The sequence below is a fragment of the Scleropages formosus genome, chromosome 1, assembly GCF_900964775.1.
Source record: "Scleropages formosus chromosome 1, fSclFor1.1, whole genome shotgun sequence".
Taxonomy (NCBI): Eukaryota; Metazoa; Chordata; class Actinopteri; order Osteoglossiformes; family Osteoglossidae; genus Scleropages; species Scleropages formosus.
Genome location: NC_041806.1, coordinates 28576432 through 28594068, shown reverse-complemented (window position 1 = coordinate 28594068; position 17637 = coordinate 28576432). Strand labels below are relative to the sequence as shown.

At 42.1% G+C, this 17637-nt stretch overlaps 1 protein-coding gene across 1 annotated transcript; it reads right to left on the bottom strand.

Moving 5' to 3' along the window:
- Nucleotides 1-674: 674 nt before the first annotated feature.
- LOC108924083 (calmodulin) lies at nucleotides 675-11614 on the bottom strand. Its single transcript, XM_018735224.1, has 6 exons — nucleotides 11508-11614; nucleotides 5732-5762; nucleotides 5437-5580; nucleotides 1692-1798; nucleotides 1174-1309; nucleotides 675-736 (listed from the first exon to the last, which is right to left on the bottom strand). Exons 1-6 carry the CDS (start codon nucleotides 11508-11510, stop codon nucleotides 708-710), a joined length of 450 nt encoding a protein of 149 aa, XP_018590740.1. The 5' UTR covers nucleotides 11511-11614; the 3' UTR covers nucleotides 675-707.
- Between the last annotated feature and the right edge of the window lie 6023 nt (nucleotides 11615-17637).

Genomic DNA, 17637 nt, shown 5'->3' with positions numbered 1-17637 from the left:
GGGGAAGGAGGAGAGAAAAAACACCTTGCACCACCCTGTCATTTCCCCACCCCTACAGACTATTGGGGGGGGGGAGAAGGGGAGAGGAGAGAGAGAGGAGAGGGAAAAAAAAAAAAAAAAAAAAAGCTGTATCCAGAAGAAACCCATGTCAAATAACCAAGCATTCTTGCTTTTTTCTACAGAAGCAGGGAGAAAGGGGAAATTTAAAAATAAAGATCAACCTTATACACAGCAAAGTCCCACTTTGCTTTAGGCTCACTCACCAAACCCTTCTCTAGGCCTCAGCCCAAAGCACAACTGTACCAAACTGTGAATACCAACCTTCAGTGAATTCAGAACATTGTTTTGCCAAAGCACACCCTAACCTCAAGCTGCATGCATGAAAAGAAAAGGAAAAGAAAATAAGGGCCAGCCCAAACAGTTTGCTAGCAAATGGAACTTTAGTTCAAGTGCTTTTTCTCTGTTAAGGTAACTCAGATAGGTTCATTTATTACTGATGTGCAACTGATTGTTGGGGATGGACTACTAACCATTCCATGCAGATATTTTTGTTCTTTTGCCCCCCCCCTCCCAGTGTGGACAGAATGTCAACATTCAGTTTTTTCTATACAGAAACAGTATGAATAAATGAACATTTTTGCAAGAGGTAAGTAAAACATTTGATTTTTTTTTTCTTCTAAGAAGGGTAAGGAATGATCTGGAGAGCTTCATTTTGCAGTCATCATTTGTACAAATTCTGTGAAAACAAAACAAAAAAAAAAATTTCAGCACATGAAAACTGACAAAAGTCAAACAGTACACAAAACCCCAAATATACCTCAGAACATCAGTTTCTAAAGTGCATTAATATAAGTTTTCAATGGATATGTCATAAGGCATTTTTGAATAATGCTGCACTGGTGCCAGGAAAGTGAGAATCACACACACCAGAGATGACTGGTGAACAGCTATCATGAGGCAGAAGCACCATTTTAACCACTGGGTTTAATGTCATTTACAGTACAGTAACAGTTCATTAGAAGGAATAGAATTAAATATTTAAAATAATAAGCAATCATGCAGAAAATTCACACCTTGCTGCTTACCTGTATCAAGAGTGACAGTCTTGTTGTTGATGAACTGTGGTATGTGTGCACATGCATGTCCCTACCTACTATTTCCCCTCTCCATTACCTTCATAGTTGACCTGGCCATCACCATCAATATCTGCTTCTCTGATCATCTCGTCCACCTCCTCGTCTGTCAGTTTCTCACCCAAGTTGGTCATGACGTGGCGCAGCTCTGCTGCACTAATGTAGCCGTTTCCATCCTGTGGGACACACGGGCTGAAATAAGTCCAGACAGCCAAGGAGCTGGCATAATGAGCAAGAGGCTGTTGTACTCATGAACAGGTACTTGTGTGCAATTTGAGCAAAGTAATTCCAGTTATGCAAGCTGAACTGGAAGTGCACGCTTGGTTAACTTTAAGAAGTTTAAAAGTAACCCTAATTACCCTTTTATGTATCTGATTGATGTTTGCCAAAACAACCCTACACATTTTGCTACAGTACATCCCAGGATGTGCAGTACAATACAGTGTACACAGCATGCACCAAGGCCCTTGGGGGGTATCTTTACTGACAGCTATATACTGCCTCTCTCCTCTTAGGTAATTATGCCTTTCTAATAGAAGGGCTGAGCAGGGGGCGCACCTTGTCAAATACCCGGAAAGCTTCACGGATCTCTTCCTCACTGTCAGTGTCCTTCATTTTCCGGGCCATCATTGTCAAGAACTCTGGGAAGTCAATTGTTCCGTTTCCTGTAATATAAAGGAAATCCAGTATCGTTAGTGTTCACATTTCAGTATCCATACAAGCACCAACTTTACAATATGGAAAGGAAGTAAGAGACAGGTGTATTATGGTATAAACATCTGTAAAAATAGATCAAATAATTTTATACATAGATTGTCATTACAGGATGCTGAAAACTATCCGGAAGAACTTAAGGGGAGGAGGGAAATCACATTTATTATGTGAAAACAGGAGAAATTGTATCAGATACTACTTGAATGCTGGTAAGTGATCAACTGCAAGGTGCTACTGTTGTCCAAATAGGATTACAAAGGGCTCCTGTGGACTAGGATTGCCACATGCTTCTACTGCACTGACTGACACATCAGATCAGTGATAGAGGGTTAAGGGTTTACTGGATTATCACAGAGTGGTAGTGGTATATGGTTGGCAGACTGTCCAGGCTTAGCCAAAGACTAGAAGGAAGCTTCAGATTTATTTCTGAATGGGAGCAGGGGGAGGAGAGGGGGGGAAAAAAAAAAAAAAAAAAAAAATCTGATGTCATTGGACAGTGAGTTAGTCACCATTAATGGTCTAAACTAGTGGTCTAGGCTGCCAATGGCACCCTGCACTAGACACACCCTAGTGCTCAGGCTGTTTCAACCTGAAAGCAGGAAAGGCTAGATAGCATTGTAAAAGCACTAGGCAATCAGAACAAATTAGCTGTTTGTGGTGTCCTGTATTATAGTGATATGCTCCAAACTTACAGCTAAAACAGTCCTCAGATTACCATTTCTACTTCATAAATGAGCAGTGGAAAACTATCTTGTTTAACACTGATGCACATGTTTTTTGCTCTACATCCTTCAAGTCACTAAGTGACTAAATTTACATATTTAGCAGATGCTTTTTTTTTTTCCCAAAGCAACTTCCAGTGAACTACATAGTGTTATCAGCCCACACCTCTTATCCACTAAAGTGACTTACAATGGATCACTTATCCATACATCAGTGGAATACACTGTCACTCACACACTACAGATGAACCTGAACAGCATGTTTCTGGACTGTGTGAGGAAACCAGAGCACCCGGAGGAAACCTATGTAGACATGGGGAGGACATGCAAACTCCACACAGACTGAGCAGAAATCAAACCCACAGCCTCTCACATCACCCAGGTGCTGAGACAGCAGTGCTACTTGCTGTAGCACCATGCCGCCTGCACAGTTGCATAATCCACTTCCAATTAAAACGTCACCATTACTCATGCTATTCTGTAGTGCACCAGGTGTGGGAGGGGTTAAAGTATAACAGGTAAGAGGTTGCCTTTCATAAGAGGGTCTTTTAACATTAAGATTTACTATTCACATAGGCCCATAGATAAAACCAACTTCACATAAAAGCAGCGGTTTGTAGGTCAGAGTCAGACCCACCTGCTTCTATACAACAGCACATTCCATAAGATGCTAATAATGCAAAAATCATTTCACCTTTACAGGAAATACCTTCATGCAAGAGGCATAAGAACAAAGAATAACCCTGCAAAGAAAGCAGTTCAACCAGGAACTCACTGTGAACCAATAAGTATCAAACACCTTTTACAATCAACTAACCGTTCCAATCCTCAGCTGAGCAGAGAAGATTCAAAGCACCCAGGTCACTTCTGTTAAGATTCTCCAAGCAGAGTGATACCAAAACTGCCAGCCTCTTCACCAAAAAGGCAAGCTTTTCTTCATGTGTTAGTAAGCATCAAGAAACATGCCCAGCCTCGTTCCTCAACACAATGAATGTAAACCCAGAATTCATCTGACAAATCACTGCAATTTCAGCAACACTTACTTCAATGGGTTACACAGTTCACCGGTTACCATGACAGCACAGAGCCAGAATACAGCAGAAGGATTACATGCAACTGATTTTCAGAAATTATGCACTGCTAAATGTTCAATCTGAAACCTACAAAACAAACCAATTCAGCACAGGTTTGCAATTGAAGCTTAATGTTTGAGACAAAAATACAAATCTAATTCAAAAGCTATTAAAAAACCTTAGTGACCCACAGTAATGCCGGGGGGGGGGGGCATGGCCAGGTCCTGTTCTCTGGCAGGTCTGGGGCTCAAGCCCCGCTTGGGGTGCCTTGTGACAGACTGGCACCCCATCCAGGGTGTGTGTGTGTCCCCTTCACCCTCAAGCCCCGTGTTGCTGGGTTAGGCTCCGGTTCGCCGTGACCCCGCTTGGGACAAGGTTTCAGCCAGCGTGTGTGTGTAACGGCTGGTGGTATTGTGGAGCATTCAAAGCCTGGGCTGACAGACAAGGATTTCAGGATATTTGTGTGATGAGTAATATAGGAGCACTTCTATAGCTGAGGGTGCTAACAATATTTCACATGATGCTACCCTATCAAACACACTGCACTTTAGCCAGCTTACAGCACATACAAGCACAGAATGTCTTTACCAACCGTAAGGGAAAGCTTATGAAGTCTGTGCCCCATTCCAGCAATTATGTGTGTTTTTTTTTTTTTTTTTAAATTCATAGGTTATGGTTCTCATACAGCTCTTCGATTTTGCTTTTTAAACCATGGAGAATTAGCTCTCGAAATCTTACAAAATAAGTAAGCAAGAAAGGTTAATCATCTGGTTTTATTTATTCATAAAATGAGGTTTGGAAATTAATGTTTACAACACTGCATTAGTCTTCAGTCCCATTTCAGTTCAATACCTGCTTTTTAATAGACATTGATTTTTGCTATGCAGTTTGAGTCTTGCTTTGCTCTGAGAGACACACATCAAGCAGGTGGGTGTGGTACACTGCTCATCTGAAAAAAAATCTGGCAATGTCACATAGCAATCTGAACATTCATACTGATCTCAGTTAGAAAAGAATTTATATTTTGTCAACACGGTTAAGTTTGAGTCACCAGAGAATAATGATACAGAAACGAGTGCCGGAACCATTAGCATAGACCTAGGTGCAAACAAATACTGTGCTTCAACAGTAGAAAAGCTAATATTCATTAGCTACCTTTTTTTGTCACTGAGCCATTTAGTTACTGTTTCTTGGAAATATGACTTCAAGTGTTCATACATACACGAATAATAAGCATGAATTTTCCATGGATGTGGTCTACGGAAGCACTTTAAATTAGTTTTAAAGTTTGCTTTAATTTTTTTTTTTTTTTAAATTGCTGATGAGTAAAGTATTCAGTATTTACATGTCCTCCACAAAAGAACATTAAATCATTCTTCAGCCAGAAAACACAACACATATAACAGTCAAAGTTGTTATTAGGTCTGATAGCTTTGGAACAGTACTAGGACTCTAGTACTGAGGCAGTCACAATATGACAGACACCAATTCTAGATATAGATACATGGATATGTAGCTAAATATGAAACTATTCTTTTCAGAACAGACAGCAAATCTTGCTCGCTGTTTAACAACACCGCATATGACGACTAAGGGAACAGAGGGAAAGAAAAAAACCCCACACACACACACACACACACACACACACACACACACACACACACACACACACACACAAACCTTTTAGTCACCTATACATATATGCATACTGGCTATTCCCAGACAGTAAAATATGTGGAAACATGAAGAACCGACTGCAACGTTCTTGATCTCAGTGCGACGTTTTGTACTCACCATCAGCATCCACCTCATTGATCATATCTTGCAGTTCTGCCTCTGTGGGGTTCTGTCCCAGTGACCGCATGACTGTGCCCAGCTCCTTAGTTGTGATCGTGCCATCACCATCCTTGTCAAACAAGGAGAAGGCCTCCTTGAATTCTAGTAAAGATTGGTGGGGGGGTGGAAGTAGGTAAATTAAGATACAAACATTTGCAAAGCTACATAAAGGCATACCGAACAACAACAACTTTTGTTCCGCCTCACACAATTGCGGACACCTTCATAAAGATTCTGTATTGTCTCTGCTTACCAGCAATTTGCTCCTCTGTTAGCTGGTCAGCCTGAAAGAAGGAGATAAAATTCAAAATTTAACTAAAGCATCTCACACTGACAAGCTATCCATAGCCTTGGCTCATTTTCCCCTTTAGTGGACAGCTCAGTTCTAATGACACCACGAGCTCAAGACAGCACCACCCTGCACGATACAAGAACACATGGTCAGTCCCCATAGAAGGGGACATCATAAGCATAACCAGAAGGCCTCTGCTTCGCTTCTCATTACAGGTGGTCCCTGATTTACGATGAGGTTACATTCCCCATAATCCATCATAAGTTGAAAATGCATTTAATACACACCTCTGCATGACAGAATGGGAGATGCGGGTAGCCGGCGCTGCCAAGCATTGCAAGAGAGTATCACTTCACGTATCGCTTGCCCGAGGCGGGGGGTATGATTTCTACTGAATTTCTATTGCCAGCTCACCATCGTGAAGTCGAGAAGGGGGGCACACAAGTCGAATCATCGTAAATAGGGGACCACCTGTACTTTATCAAGGTCACGCCAGAGAATTTTCACAAGATGAGCCACTAAGAGGCGGTCACCTTGATAATATAAAGAAGTTTAACAAAATAGTTATTTTATTACTCAAAGCTGCTGCAGCACAGCAACCATGACAACTTCATATAATTTCAGTCAGCAGCATTAAACAAGAGAGCAAATTTAAATTTAAGAGTGAACCAGTGTTCCAATACATCTGGGTAGTCTAAAAGAAGGTATCAATGTGCACTAACCACATACTATAATTTTAGACAACCATAAAAACGCTGCACATCTGTTTTCTTCGTGCTTCTGAGCGTTAACCAGTCATTGTTGCACTCTTTTCATGAAATGTTGCTTTTTCAAATTAAAGGATTGCAGGTCAAAAAGCAGACGACTTATAAAGGGCAAGTAGTGAGGCCAACTAGCACCTTTCCCAACATCTATATTACATTAATTTAGCTAACACTTCTCTCCAAAGAGATTTAGTGTTAAGCTACTTACAATTACTTACCCATTTATACAGCCAGGTAATTTTTACTATAGCAATTTTAGAATAGGTACCTTGCTACAGGGTACTACAGCTGGAAGCGAGACTCAAACCTGCCACCAAAGGCAGCAGCTGTAACAGCTGTCCCCTTTTGCTCAGACGCTGTTTATCTCAGCACTGTTGAGATCTGGAGCAGCACTTGTGACTACCACCCCTCCTCAAACAATGTACCAATGCTGTTTTGCTCTGAAATCTATGCCATCCAGCTTTTCTCAGAACACCAAGCCATTCTTCCCAAACACTCTTCTAATCACAACCTCCAAACAGCTCTCCAGGTCCAGTACTTCCCCACTGAAGACTTCTGCCTGCTGGAAGGAATTTTTAACCTACCAACTGTTTACCTCTAGGCTAAGCCCGTGATATTGTACTGCTGCCAAGCACATTGTTGCACCACAGCCCAGGGAACTGTATTTTGTTCTCTCTCATACATCTGTATAATTGTGGAATGACATTAAAAGCAAACCTTCAACCTAGTATTTCCTATACCTCCCAAAGCAGCATTTAAAAAGAGTTGCCATATTCCCAGCATCACACTGCACACAGCACTAAAGAAATTGGGTCATTACACCATGTGGGTGGGCCACTAGCAGCATCCTTACTGGGAGGTGGTTCAGAGGTGCATACATGACACCCAACCACACAACTGGTCAACAGAAAATGCTACTGTAAAAATACTGGTCTGAACTTAATGTGTGTGACAAGAATGTGTTTCAGCAAGTGATCTGGTCCATTAAGCTGTCAACAGGGTGTTCCTCTTCCAGTCCGGAGGCTGAACGGACTAACCCCTGAGCCATGTCTGTATGCCTGTCCTCCACTCAGCACAGAAGCCCCTACAGAACAAACAAAGACGTGCCACCAACTAAAGAGCTGCAGCTGCTTTCTCTGACCACAAAAGCCTGCCACTCTTTTGCACTGATTTTGTTTTTTTTTTTTTTTTTTTTATAAAAAGAGGGAGTTTTATTAAAGCAAAGAATTAACTACTTTTATTCAATTTATATTTCAGACAGTATACGCTCGCTACATTGTTTAAAGAAAGAACTTCGATGTTACTCTACATGTACCGCATAATGTCAGATGCAATAGCACATACAGGAAGAAAAGATAACTGGTGATATGCATTTTAATTGTCTTTTTGAGCAATCTTCAGACACATAATACCTTCATATTGAGAGAGCAGGCATGGCAATACTACTACTTCCTCAAAGGAAGTTAGGAATTCATCTACATCCACTGGAACACACAAGTATTGGGAAGCTGTTGTATCTCGTGGTAATGCTTTTGTTTCCTTTGAATTTTTCCACTTTTTTTTTTTTTTAGATAGGGGGCTGACATTTCCCCACAAGCCAGGGCAGGGCTCCTCAGTGGGTGAAAGCATTCCTTTGGGCAACCTGCCAGCAGGGTGTTTTCCACAGACTGCTCCACTGCCTGTGATCAAACTTGTACACTGAAAACACACAACCTTGCTCCTTCAAGCAGGTTGCTTACAGATTTAGGAGAAAAATCAAAATGGCACAAAACAAATGCCAAATTCACAGAGCGAGGCCCAAAGAGCTCTAGGACTCTCCCCAATCCATCCGCCCTCCCCATCTTAAAGCCTCAAGCACAATACAGGAACATTTCTTTGCAGAATTAGATGACAAATACAGGAAATATTCTAATACCACTGCTACGCTGATGATACCCAGCTCTTCCTCTCCTTTCCACCTGGAGAATTAGACATTTCCATGCACATTGCTGCCTCCCTGTCGGACATCCCTGCATGGATGTCTGATCACCACCTACAACTCAACCTCTCTAAAACAAAGATCCTGCATGTCCCAGATGGCCTGTCTTCCTATCATGATCTCTCAAACTGGAGAACTCACTCATTTTGCCTATCTCCTCAGCTAAGAGTCTGGGAGTGAGGATTCACTCAAGTCCATCTTTCTCTCAGCACACTGAAGCTACAACCTGGACCTGCAAATTCATCCTGAATAACATCCACAGGACCTGTCCTGACCTCACAACAGACTCTGCCCAACAACTTGTCCAGGCCATGGTGACACCCTGTCTGGACTACTGGAACATTCTCATCTGGCCTTCCTGCTACTGTCATCAAACCTGTACAGCTGATACAGAACCCAAGATGTGTCTGACTCGCTGAAGTGCTTGCATGCGTCTCCCCTACTCATTTTTCTGCACTGGCTTCCCATAACTGCCAGGATCAAATTTAAGACCCTGGTTATAGCCTACAGATGCATCAATAGAACTGCTCCCAGCTATGTACAAAACTAATTCACTACAAGCCAACTAGACTGCTGCGCTCTTCCACATCTGCCCTCCTGGTGGTCCCACACACGAAAGGTAAAGCACAGAGGTTCAGTTCTAGTTCTGCTGTGGTGGAATGACCTACCCCTCTCACTCAGAACTGCTGAATCATTTTCCAAATTGAAAAAGGGTCTTAAAACTCATAGCTTCTGGACTTATGTCATCCATAATCTCTTAAGTTCATGTAAAGTATAACTGATTGGAGTATGATCATGAACAATCCTTTACAAAGCCATTCCTGCAATGTAACAAATGTTTCTATGAATCTCAAACCAAAAACCCAGGAAGGTGATTAGGAACTGGCAATATTCCGGTAAAGTTTTATGCAGCTACTTGTGAGATTAACAGCAGTGCATATGGTGAAGGAAACCAACTGTACTTACATCTGCAGCATGTCCCTGAGGTAATGCACACATTTTCTGTGAAATATGTCACTTTGGAGAAAAACATCTGCTAAATGAACAAACAGAGAGCCTAGGACTTTACTGATCATGATCAATCCTCTCAACTGCCTTACTGACAGCAAGAGGAGCTGGTGAAACAGTATTGTAGCATTTAGCAAATACATCAGAAACAACTTTCAAACCAGGTCCATCACAGTCCTTTCAAGAGTTAGTCCTACAATAATTCCAAAACCTCCCATGAGAGAAGTGCAGGACCATGTGCTGAAATGTGTGGGACACTTCAGTTACTTGCAAATCTCATTACAATAGAAGGTTATAGCTGGCAGCATAGTTGTTACAGCCACTGCCTTGCAGGTTCGAATCTCACCTACTGTTGTAGTACTCTTGAGCAAGGTACTTTAAACTACTTTGCTAGTTACCCAGCTGCATAAATGGGCAAGTAATTGTGGGTACTTTAAGTCTGTTTTGAGAAAAGTGGCAGCTATATTAATAAGTGTAAATATTAACAAGGGTGACAAACTGGAAAGGAAAAAAAATGCCATACACAACTGGAACTGTTCCTCCAAACAAAGCACTGTATTCAAACAGTCACAAAAATAAGTGCTGAGCACAAAAACCTAGAATATTCTTATAGAAGTTCTTAAATTTTGCCAGTTTTCATCTCAGTCCAGCTAAGACGAAGCTCCACTGGATTGAAGTGAGCACACAGGCTGGACTGGAAGACATGTCTGTTTTCCAGAGCTAAAACTTGCAGCTTCCATGTGATGCATACTGATCTACAATGCCCAGGTGGCACATCCACCTCAGAGCTCAAACCACTAACTGGGGAAACTCAAGGTGTGTTGAAGGATAAACCTCCTTAAGGTGAGATCATAACCTATTGTCACATGGGCAACCAGGAAAGCAAAACTGTGCAAGCAGGTGTTCACCTTCCTCAGACAGGAGCAGCTCACATCAGCACTTTACAACAAGAATGCAGAGCATTCAGCCCCACCATCTGAGGGTTATGCTGGGTGTGTATATACACATACCAAAGGGATGTTCCTCAACTTTCCCTTCACAGTAATGGCTAACTACCAAGCTGGCAAACATTTGCATAATTGTTGCCAACGGTTTAAGATAGCAAAATGACCACTCCGCGCCGCTTGCCCCTAGCTTTTACATCACGAATTCTATGCAAAAACACCTCATACCCGCCGTACTCGGCCCTCCAACTTCACTCCCATTTTAATTGCCCTCCCTCCGTGTGAACGTCCACTGAGAACCGCAGCCAAAATGGATCAGCCTTGAAAGGCGCCAACTGTGGCACGCGCAAATATGAATCGCGTAGAGGTGCGGCTCGCGGACAAAAAAGGAGGGAAAACAGCGCTGTGCGGTGAACAAAACGGAAACGGATAAGAGAAAGGTTTAAATGTACTTTCACGGCCAAAAAAGCCTAAATGTTAACACACAGCCACAATGAAACTATTTCGTGTTTCCCTGAGTCTGAAGAACGTCAGATCGACTCTGACTACTGTTTTTTTTTTTTTTTTTTTAAGCCCCGGGCCGACCATAATAATAAGCACCGAGGGGCTCGCCTCGGCTCGTGCATTAGGGTATATTTTAATTCATTTAGCTTCGCGAATACATTTGTTATAGCATCTAAAATCCTAACGTTGTATTACTCGCCTCTACCTACGAATTAAAGCGCGTAGCGCGCGCAGCAGCACGTCCCCGCGCAACCAACGTCACCGAAGCTGCGGCTAGCTCAGGTAGCAATGCTTAGACATTCGATTCGCTGTGAACATCGCTTCTTTAAGTTCGTTTGCGTCAATTATATTATCGAATACAATTGCGAGTAATCTTCGACTTAGTCACATCCGCTATGAGGTTAGTCTAGAAGAACTCTGACATCGATCGATCGATCATGATGATCAACGCAAATTTTACAGCGAACCGAGTTTGTTTCTTGTTCGTTTAAAGCTCTATTAGCGCATTAAGAAAAAAAGAGACCAATATGAATACCTACCATGTCCGATAGCACCGATTCGCTCTGGCAATATAACTAATACTAACCGGCTCCTCGTGTAACCTCCACTTGTGGGGCTCAATGGTATGTATCCGCTGTTATTGACGTCTATGCAAATATGTATCCCTCCGCCGCACAACCCTCACTCACTTCCTTGCCATTTTCTGGGGGAGCCTCTTCAGGCTCCACCCACTATATCATGTGATGCGCCGCAAATGTCGTCTCCGAGCGCAGCCGTCCATAGTTCTGCTGTATACCAGCTCTAAACGAAATTTGTTTGTCACTTAATGTAAAACACACCACACACTCACTTATATATACACACACTCAGAATTGATAGAAAATAGTTTGACGTCGAAAATTTAAAAGTTCTCATACCAGTGTCTTTAATTTAGTTTTAACTAACTGGGTTGAGAAATGAAGTTCCTTGCCGGATTATAGTTTTTAACGTCAAAAGGGAGTTCGTTCTTCAAACACTGAAGAACTTAGAAGTGTCTGAAGGGAACAAAAAAAAAAAAAAAAAAAAAATTTGACTTGATAGCACCTGTTGAATTTGCAGATCGCGAGTGCGCGCATGTGTCGCACTCGCCTGCTGCGCGAATCAAATGAACAATTGTGGGTGGCGAATTCAAACATGTAACCTGGATTTTAGTACATATTGTTTCTTATATACATTTAATTTACACACATATTGTTTCTTATATACATTTAAAGTGTCTTGCTTGAAGGAGCGTCGTGTCACTTTTTCGCCGACATGCAATAATATGTGCCAATAGTTGCATTAGACAGATCAGTGGCGAAAACACCTCTTTCAAAGGCGAAGGAAGAAAGAGCGTATTTGTGGCGACTTCTGTACCTAAATCAGTGCGTATCATGTTGACTATTGAAAAGTAATTAAAAGAATAAGAAATTTCTATCGCATCTCCTTTACTCCAGAATGGACTATTTTAATTACGCGGAAGGATACTATCCTTCAAGCCAGTTTCCTGGTTGACACTGGAGAATTTGCGGTGCTTTTTTGTGACGATGCACTCTATTGGTTAAAGCAGACCTGCAATATAGCACACAGTGTATTGTCGCGTGTGATTGGCTGCTTTAGGCCCGCAATGCGCCAAGTACTGGAGCTACATAAATTCGGGATAAATGTGTAAAAGTAAATACATGAGATCATGAGAAAGATAGTGTACACGTCTTTTTTGAATAAACATGTAACAGAAATGATGTTTGCCTGCAGCTTTAGAATATTTGTTGACGGCGTATGTTAAACTCGAAAGCGCTGTTGCCGTGTGCTAGGCTACGTGCAAATAGAATTGAGCGTATTTGCTATTGGACGGTGCGGTGGACGTCTACTAGCACATTCATTCATTCATTGTCACCAAAATATAACTGCGCTTTTAATTACGGAAAAAAGTTTTGACTTTTAATCAAAACAGCACTGCAATTATGACCTTTTTTTTTTTTTTTTTAGCTACTTAGGTTCTAACTGCCGTGATATAACCCAGCAGCATGAATAGACGATTGCAGTGGCGTTTACTACGTTTAGCTGTCCTCGCCTTAGTTATTATTATACATCATGTATGACATGTCAACTAAGAATGAGAACAACCAGCTAAAAAAATTAAACTATTATAAATTACCGGATATGCTTGCTTAAAGTATTGGATATACAGTATATATTCTATAAATCTGTCAGTACCAAGAAATAAAGCTTGTGCTCTCCAGAGTTACGACAGTGAACACTAAATTACCCTGCTGTGGACTATGGACAGGGTTTTCCCTACCCTGAGCCCTGTTTCCAGGATATGCTCCCTATCTCTGCAACTGTACATTGAAGTGTACAAGTCATTTTATGTAATGAATAAATGAGTAATACAGAGTATAGAGATTTCAGAAACACTCACCATGAATAGTGGGAAAAAAAAACGTATTTTTGGAACCATTTACTTATGGGACTAATGAGATGTCTATTCTTAGTGTTGCCAGATCCCCATACAAGGTTGTCAAAAGACTACAGAAAGTAACTGAAATTTGGTTGCGCATTGTCCACTTTTGCCATAGCAGTCAATGTATGTAAGGTGCCCCATAATTATTTTCTTGGTTTAGGAACAATTCCAGTGAAAAATGGAATTCTGTGCGCAATGATGCTTTGTTTAGAATTGTTATTATTACATTCTCCATAAAGAATGCAGAAGTCAGTCAGATATATCACTCACACACAAACAGTCTGAAACTGCTCATCCCAAGTGTGGTTGCAGTGAACCAGAGCCTAACCCAGCAACACAGGGCACAGGAGGGGACACACCCAGGACGGGACACTAGTCCATCACAAGGCATCCCAAGCAGGACTTGAACCCCAGACCCACCAGCGTGCAGGCCCCGACCAAACCTGCTGTGCCACCGCAGCCCCCCCAGCCGCGTGCGTGCGTGCGTGCTTTTTCACAATTATGTGATTTTGTTGATATTAATACTGCAATACTGCTGATATGAACTTAATACTACAACCTGTGCTTTACCCCAACTTTACCCATTTGTGCAGGGGAAGTTACTTAGAAAGAGAAGGAAAACAAGTATCTGGCCTCTTGAACAATAAAATGTTATTAGTGATTCTGTTCTACAGGCATAAGTGAAATTCTTCACTCTGAAGCAGCTCCACTCCCCCCCCACAATCCAGAAATTAGAGAGACAGTGAAATGGCACCATGTTTCAACAAGCAGACTTGGTACAATCTCAGTGTGGGCCCTGTTGACATACCCTAGACAGAGATATTAAAGTGAAACAGCTTTTGTGAACACATAAGTATGAATAGTGGATGAAGTTTGAAATGAACATGTGGTAAACAGTTAAAACAGTTTGATGTACTACGTATGTTTGCTGTGTGTCATGGTGGAGGTTGCGAGTCGAGCAACCGACTCAGGTGCAGGCTTGTCCAAATTCAACAAGGGGCAGGCAACGGGTAATCGGAGGGAAGGCAAAGATTGGTCGAATGGCGAACATTGTACAAAGGGAATATACAAAGCCGAAGTCGGTGGAATAAAGGAAAGGAATTGAAAACCCAGGAAAGCAATGACACCAAGGCAAACACAATGACAGGGCACTACAGTTTCTCAATGAGGCTCCACACTTTTGGGGCTTCTGAGTTCTCCTTTTATGCCATGTCTGCTTAATCAGATGCAGGTGTTCCCGATGAGTCAGCGGGTGCGGGTGTGGGTGTGACACTGTGGAGTCATGTATGGTATGTGAAGTCTGAGCTCTCCTTGATGCTGTGCCACTAAGAGAAGCTCTGGGCTGCACAGGTCAGGGGAGGGAGGGTTGTTGCTGCATACCGTGTGTGTCTGCATCCCTGCCATCGGTGCAGTTCTGCTCTGCCCACCCAAGAAACACCATACTAAGTGTTGGGCTGTTGGAGGACAGCGCTCAGAAGGTTCCGTCGACTTCTCCGGTGCCACTCTAGTGATATGGCAGCCCTGGAGAGGGACACAGACAAGGCACCCCTCAGAGATGTAGATCTCAGTTTTGTGAGCTCTCTATTCATTATGTTTACGTGCAGTCACAGTAGCTTCCTCCACAACGTATTTTTTAAATGTGCCCGTTTTCTGTTCGAAATTTAGTTGAAACACCTTTTTGCAAATTAGAATGCAAAAGGCCTGAACTCATAGAGGAATGAAAATATTTAAAGGCGGTTTATAAATCAGAAGTGTGGTGATGAAAGTGGTATGATGTTGCAGAACATTTACATTTACATTTATTAATTTAGAAGATGCTCTTCTCCAAAGCGACGTACAACACAAAAGTAGAAGCTTACTATTTGGTGTATGTTGTGTCCGTTGTGGGGATCTGCTTTCATACATGAGAAGTTCCCTTTTCTGCTGGTACTCGTTTGAGCTCCAGACTCCTGCTTTGGCGCTCATCTTTTGGAAGAAGAGCAGATACTGCCACCTTGTGACTCATGTCCATACACCAAGCGTAAGGTGGTCAGGACTCCTGCACTTAATTCGTCTGCATGGTTCAGGTAATAATGACGGTACGATTCAAATAGCACAATGCAGTTTCACAGGCACACCAATAACAACATTACAAGTTTTTCATTCTCACTTTTGTTCCTTTCAGCTGCTTCTCCTTCTTAGAAGATTTGCAAAATTTTCTGCCAGCATGCTACTTTTCCAGTATTCCTCTGCAAGTCCTGTACTCTGTACAAGTAATGATATCACCTGAGCCTGAATGGACCCTTTTCACTTATGGCTGCTGAAGCACAGCAGTGACTTCCACTATATTCACATATCAAGAATCATCTGAATATTGCTGTCTGTATGCTTTCAAAATACAAAACGTTGTTGAAAAACCCAACTTTAATGTCATTGGTGCTTGACAACATTTAAAATGACTTCTTCTTTTTCTTCTTCTTCTTCCTCAGGTCTGGGGTTCGAGTCCTGCTTGTGGTGTCTTGTGGCTGCCATGGTTTCGTCCGGAAGGAGAAGGCGGACTCAATTGCGGAGTACACAGGAGTTTATTTAGGGACTGGACAGGAACCGTAGTCAGGGACAGGCTTGGGTCTTCGGACTGCAAACGTCGTTTATCAGGAAATCCAGAATCGAGGTTGGTGAACACAAGCAATAGGTCGACACGAGAACACGGATTAGATCACAGGAAAGGAAAAGGTTTTGGGAGAACTACTCGGGCGGGTGGACTAGGAACAGGGAACAAGGATCAGAAGCGAGAAGTGGGCTGACTCAAAACGAGTGAGCTGTTGGCAAACAAGGTTCCGCGTCCTTCTACGTTTGCTTCTGCCTTATATCCTGTCAGGTCCCAGGTGTGTCTGATTATGTTGATGGCATGGATGTGGCAGTGGCAGACTGGCATCCCGTCCTGGGTGTGTCCCCTCCCCCTCCAGCCCTGCGCCCTGCACCCTGCGCTGCCAGGTTACGCTCCGGCTTGCTGCGACCCAACTCGGGACAAGTGGTTGTAGACGTTGGTTGGTTGTTTACTTCTGCTTAGAAGTATTACATTTATGTATGGTGTCACATGTCCAGTCTTCCTCAGCTTTACAAAGGTAATTCTTTCCTAAAACATCCTTTGTAAGGTGTATTTTCATACATCAAAGATGTAATTGCCATTAGTTGTAATGGTAAAAAATGCTTATTATTCCTGACCACAAAACTGACACTTCGCTTACCGAAATACCTTAAAATTCTGGCTGACCTCACCTTCAGGATGGAAAAAGATGTGATGTAATGGGACTGATCAGAAGCAAGGAAAGGTGGAAGGGCCTCTTTTTTTAACTGCAGATTTTACTTTAGTTTACAACATGTTGTTTTACACTTTTAATTAGCCCCTAAAAGTAGAGCTATCTGTGTAGTGTCCATGTTTAGTTTTCCTTTACAGTTAGTGTAGTTTACTGTGGGTGTTTATTAATTTTTGTTCTGTTATTTTTTATTAATTGTTTTAATGGTATTTGTTGATTTAAAATGTACTAATGGGGTGGACGTGTTGTGAAGAATAATACCAAAAAAAGTAAGGTAAGGTCTTCAGCAACACTCAGTGCATGCCAATTGGTACCTAGGGGTATGCTTTTAATCTGTTTCAAAGCACCTGTCATGCAGTATTTATATTGGTTGGCCTTATTAAATTGATTTTGTTCTATGTATTTTTTTTAAAAATCAGGGTTTTGCACAGTGTTAATATTAGGTTTTCAACTGTGGAAAAAGAGGCGCTAGAGAAAGAACTTTGGGCGCAGGAGGTAGGGCAGGTCCTGAATACCAACAGAACAGGACAGGTCCCAGGATGTGATGAACTCCCTGCGGAGCTTTATCTGCATTTCTGGGAAGTGGTGGTACAGGATTTGTTTGAAGCTGTCAGGGAGATTTTGGCACTAAGGTGGTGTGGCATATTCCACACACAGAGACTCAATACTCACAGATACGTGCACAGATCCAATGACACAATGCACAAACAACATAGACCTACAGACTTCACACATGCATGGTTGTCCCATAACATAACTGCCTGGTTACATCTTACAAAGAGCAAGTTGTCATGACTCCCCTATTTAAGTCCCTTCTGTTCACAGTAAGATGACTTTCAAACTTCCCTTGAGTTTGAGTGTCCGCTCATAGTTCTGATCCCCTTCTTCATT